The 5,984-nt window shown below is 36.6% G+C and overlaps 1 protein-coding gene across 1 annotated transcript in view; it reads right to left on the bottom strand.

Annotated features, from left to right (window-relative positions):
* Positions 1-2,805: 2,805 nt before the first annotated feature.
* CHD9 (chromodomain helicase DNA binding protein 9) overlaps positions 2,806-5,984 on the bottom strand; it is a 108,068-nt gene continuing 104,889 nt past the window's right edge. The window contains 1 exon segment of the mRNA XM_015572653.1: positions 2,806-5,981. Within this exon segment, the coding sequence (XP_015428139.1) occupies positions 5,452-5,981 (530 nt within the window). The 3' untranslated portion in view covers positions 2,806-5,451.

Here is a 5,984-nt window from a genome sequence, read left to right as displayed (position 1 = left end):
CCCTCTAGCGACTTCAGTGCAAAATTATAGCTAATTTGCCTACAAACGTCAGGTGTCATAATAATCTGGCCACTCAGTATGTGTGTGTGTGTGGGTGTGTGTAGATATATCTACACACATATATAGCCAGGTGCACGAAATTCTGCACTGAGGAGGTGGGGGGGTTGGGGGGTGGGGGAGGCGGCTCAGCCCAGCCTGCACCCTCTCGCAGTCCAGGAGTCCTTGGGGGATGTCTGATGGCTTAGGCCAGGCGGGCCTAAGCTGTCAGTCAGACATCCTTAGCAGATGGATTAGCTCCAGCCACTGCCCTGCACTCGCCAGCCTTGAGCCCGGCTTCTGTCTGAGCAGTGTTCTCTCTGTGGGAGCGCACTGACTACCAGGGGGCAGCTTCTTCGTTGAGCGTCTGCCCCCTGGTGGTCAGTGTGCATCATAGCGACCAGTCGTTCCGCCATTCGGTTGATTTGCGTATTAGGCTTTTATTATATAAGATGTTGTACAATGTCAATTATGTATCAATTAAAACTCAATATTGCTCATGAAGAGGTTTGGTTCTTGGGTTCTGATTATACAATCACACACTCTCTCATTCATTTAGCCAAAGTCTGCCAACTATCCATCCATTCAAATATTCAACAAATGTTTAGTCTGTGTCTACTATATGTCAAGTTCTGTGAAAAGCACTGAGTGTACAGTCATGAATAAGACAAGCATGGTCTCCACCCTCACAGCTTATGATCCCATGGGTAAAGCAGACCCAGAACAAGTAATTGTCAAGTGTAAATACTAGTAAAAAAAAATTCAGGGAGCTATGCGAGTGCATCACAAGAGACCTTAAACGTCTGTGGTGTGTGTGTTTAGGGGCTCAATAATTTGGTCCTAAATAAATTATACTGCATCTATATGTTAGAATAAGAAAGTCCTTAAAAATGTTTTGGAAGATTCTTTAATGACATGGAAAGAGAATCATGGTATAGTAAATGAAAAAAAAAAAAGGTTACAAAATGGTATGTACAGTATAACTCCATTCTTATTAATATATAATAGGTGTCTGCAAAGAAAAATGACCTAACAGTTAACAATTATCTGAGTATACAGCATTAAGGGTGGGGGAGGTTACTTTGTGCTGTCCCTACTTCCCTTCCCCTCCCCCAGATTTTCTGTAATACACACATCTTGCTTTTCACTAAGAAAAAGAATTTAAAAATTCATCAAGATGTTATTTTTGCCTAATAATTTGGCAAATGTTATTTCAAAGGACAATACACAGTATTGGTAAGGATTTGGGGTAAATCAACATTCACAAAATGTACCCTGCTAATGGTAGTATCATTTGCTACTAACGGCATCATTATAAACTCGGCAAAACAAAAATCCTTAAAAACACAGGAAGTATTTTCACTTCTAGGGATGAAGAAAATCATTAGGGATAAATGCAAAAAAATGCATATATAAACCCAAATGTCTATTTTTAAGTACATGGTTAAATAAGTTACTACATCAGTATGAGCCAATCCTAAATTATTAATATTAAAAATCACATTGCAGGATACTCATGGACATAGGTCAGTATTATCAAGGGCAGAAGAGTAAATATTATGCCCCATATAATACTGATTTAATATGAAAATGTATTCGTTTCCTAGGGCTACCATGACATATGCCCACAAACTGGGTGGCTTAAAACAGAGGCTAGCTGGTAGGGTGGCTGCTTCTGGAGGCTCCGAAAGAGGGTCCCAGCATCTGGTGGTTGCTGACAAGCCTCGGTGTTCCTTGGCTTGTAGCCGCATCGCTCCAATCTCTTTTGGTTGTCTCATTACCCTTCGTCACTGTGAGTCTCTGTGTGTCTTCTCTTAGGAGAATGCCAGTCACTGGATTAAGGGCCCATCCTAATCTATCATGATAGCATCTTAACTAATTACATCTCTCAAGACTATTTTCAAAGAAGGTCATGTTCTGAGGTTTTTCGTTGACATAAATTTTTGGAGGGCACCAATCAGCCCCACTACATGTATAGAACATACATATAAAAAAGACTGAAAATCTATACCCACAGTATTTTTATCCCAGGGCGGGTTTAATGAATGACATAAATATTTTTCTTTGTGTTTTCCTGCACTTAAAAATAAATAGCTTATGTACTGTAGTTACATTTATGTAGGGATTAAGGTCTCAATTTATTGTATAAGGTGAAGATTACCTGCAGTCAAATTTCATTCTTTTCCCTCCTAGAGCTCACAAAATACAGAACACATAAGTGTATAGTGTATCTTCTCTCAAAAACATCCAACACGGCCACTTCTTCCTCCAGCATCGGAGTGGATTACTGGTCTTCTGGGTGAGCACTAGATGAAGTAGTTGGCTTGTGTTTACATGCTATATTGTACGAAAAAAGAAAAAGAGGTTTTCTAAGCATAAAAGTATAGTTGAAAGCGTTCAAGTTAAATGAGTGTATCATGAGATTCCACTGTTGAATTTTTTCATCTTTACAAAAAACACTACCAACAACGGCAATAAATTGAGTCATAAGGCTACATAAAAAATAATTACTGATTTCCAAATGAACCCCTTTACAAGGTTAGGTATATCTGAGTCCTTCTGGATTAAAGGTCCAGGGGAAGAAAACTTAAGGAAATAATAATGTTGTGGATATAATTACTGCCAAATTCTGTCCTTTAAAAATTCTTCCCAAGTATACTTTCTTTTTAAAGATTTAGGACTGTGGTTGCTTTCATAACTCTGAAGATAAATGAGCTATATAAAATTCAATCAAAAAAAGAAGTCTTGTCATGTACAGAGGCTGACATCGTGGGTAGTCAAAGAATATGTTTAATAAAAAATAATTAAACTTCCATTTGCTCTATAGAACATCATAGAAAGTAATTTAATAAATTACAAATGACTTTTTAAGACGTTTGCTCAACTACAGAAAGCAAATTCAGACTACACAAAACACAACTGGTAAATATTGCAAATGTCCAAAAGAAAAGTTGGACTAAGACTTGTATCATGAAACCTGAAACAAGGACTATAAATACAAGGCAATAACAGCTATATTTCTTTAAGTAACTACCAACACATACTTGGATATTCTTTCAACGGCAACTTTAGTATTATGTAATTCTACTGATATTTTTCCTTATAACCCTTAACTCTCTACAACCGTATCTGCATGATTTTTGTTTGTTTGTTTTTTAAAAAACCTGATAGCTGGATAACTTTCCCCCAATCAATAATAAATAGAAGTGTCTCGAAACCCAAGAGAATGTTTAAAGTTAATATCAGCCTTAATATTTTTAAAACTGCAATTACCTTATTATATAGAAAGGGAATCACTAAGATGTTAACCAAATTCACTTGAGCATTAATTAGGAAAATACTTTATCTCATAAATTTGATATAAATTAGATTTTAGTGACAAGATCTAGGGCTTTCCCTCCCTTTTTCTTATCTTTCTTTCTTTCTTTTTTTTAATTGGGGAAAAGAATAAAGATCATGTGGGTAGAAGTAGAGTGAGGGAAGGGAGCTATGGATGGTGATGAAATACTCCACCGGCAACCTAAGTGTACTGTGTTTGAAAAACTTTGGCTATCTCAAAGGTGTACTCTGGTTAAACAAAAGTGCAATACTGCAAAGGGAAGAGACTAAATGTATAATATATCGTTTTCATGATGAAAAATTACTGCCCACTTCTCCTGGAGGGGCAATTAGAGTGACTATTGCTAAGACATTGCATAAAGGACTAGCAATTCAAAGTACTACTTTGGAAAAATACAAAGATCAATACCATCCCAATGGAACTTACATAACTTTTGTAAGTACATATAACACTGTCTCTCTAATAAGGGGCTAGTTATTTTACATACAGAAACAATTTACTGTTAAATGTCTTGTAAAATCCAATATAATTGCTTAATTCATGACAAAGCAATAGATTTCTATCATCAAAACATACTGAAAGTTTTTTTTTCCAGTGAAAGTGGAGTACATTTTCCACCCTAACTGTATCCCCTTGCAAACTTTATCACTGACTTATTCAAGTACCAGAAAAATGCTAACATTTATCTCTCCTTAGGATATAAGTGGTATTTTACATCCAATTCAGTTCTTTGTTTTATATGTATTTGCAGATAAACCTGGACCTCTACCTTGTCAGAATAATAGCAGCTTCAGAAGGAGAAATTGTATCACAAATCAAATATCAGACAAATTTTACATGGTAAATAAAGGGCTCCAAGAAACTGAGCAGAAGCCTTGGGCTTCATTTTGTGGTTTACAGGTATAGCTCGTGGTTTTTTTTGAGATTATTCAAAGTGCATTTTCAAAATGGGTGACTCAGTATATTTAATATAAACTGAACACCCAACACTGATTCTGGGCAACATTTCGTCTGCTTACACCTAGAAGAAACTCAAGATGAATTTAGACTGCATATGTTATCTGTTCATTTTGAAATATTACCATAATGTAAAACACAACTAGGAATCTACACAAATAGAGCAAACGAACAATCCTTTTACATGAAGTATGCTGTGCTGAAAGTTCTTTTCAGTGGCATTTCATGAGTTTGCCTTTTCAGAACCCTGGGAAGCAGACATTACTCATCTGAGATATAATTATTTCTAATGGGAGGCCAGACTTTGTGAAGTTAAAACTAAGTATGTCTAGACTCTAGAGAGGGTGCCAAAGTCACATGACACAGGATTATTTTATGACTTGATTTTACTAATATCAGAGTTAAGTTCAGCGAAAAGCAAGTCATATTTCTTGCCAGATTAACATGATATAGAGGATGTGTTTAAAAAACCCCTGAAAACAAGTATAGAATTAGAAACGAATGTAAACTTCCTAAACTAACTCAGCTGAGGTAACAGGTAGCCAGTTAAATTGGCTGATTGGGAAACTTATTTCTTTTTCCAAACACACTTGTACCTGAATTGGAAACATCAGCAGTGCATCAAAACACTAGAGCATTTTCATGTAATTAAAGCAATGAATGGTGATGTAGATTCTACAGCTTTCATGACATTCATTAGCTGCCCAAATTATTGCTGAGTTTTGATCTGTAAATTATAGGTGTCAAGGAGGCTGTAAAACTATATTCAAATTAAATCAGTAATATGCATAAAGTATTCTGTGTTCACTGCAAATATATTAAATATACAACTCTTATTGAGCATAATTTTCATAAAATTAACCCCCAACAAAATTATAATGCCTTTTGTTGTAATTTTACACCTTTATGTAGTTGATAGTACATACGAGTTCAAAAACTTATGAACCTTAAGAAATATTACATGCAAAATGTCTCTGATAGCAGTTTGCACTTCTAAACAAATAACTGAAATGTTCGGTCAGTAAGTTATGGATGCACTCCACACTGGGGTATTTACAATGAATGCTTAAAGAAAAAAAAATCCAAAACCAGTTCATAATTTAAGCATCGTCTAGGAATCAGTCTTCGTTACTAGAATCTGAGTCCTCGGATGATGACGAGGTACTGTCAGATCCAGAGGAAGCATCGGCTTTCTCTGAACCCTCATCTGTGCTGTTTTCATTGAGAGGACTCGGCTCGGTTCCCCCTTTGTCTTCCTGATCGCTAACTCTGGAATCTTCTTCCTTTATTTCCACAGACTTAGACGAGCCTAAGTCACTGCTCTTGCTTTTCTGTACATCAAAAGTATTGGACTGGGACAAAGCTGGAATATGAAGATTAAGGCCTGGAGTGAGAAGCCCTGGATAGAGTATATTAGATAGTAGCAGTGGGTTAAGAGCTAGGGAGTTGGCAGCTGCAGCTGCATTTAATGCAGCAGTAGAGGATGTTGAAGGAGAACTTGACACAGAGTTTTCTCCACCATTCTCTGAATTTTGGCTCTCTGTCCTTTCTTTTTTTCCTTCTAGCTCCTTACAGTCATTTCCCTTTTTCTCTTCTGTTCCAGATTCTGCAGGCTTTGTCAAGAGTCCGCCCATGCCCAACAGTTGGTAAT

This window comes from Myotis davidii, unplaced genomic scaffold (assembly GCF_000327345.1).
Source record: "Myotis davidii unplaced genomic scaffold, ASM32734v1 scaffold328, whole genome shotgun sequence".
NCBI lineage: Eukaryota > Metazoa > Chordata > Mammalia > Chiroptera > Vespertilionidae > Myotis > Myotis davidii.
This window is presented reverse-complemented; position numbering and strand designations above follow the sequence as displayed.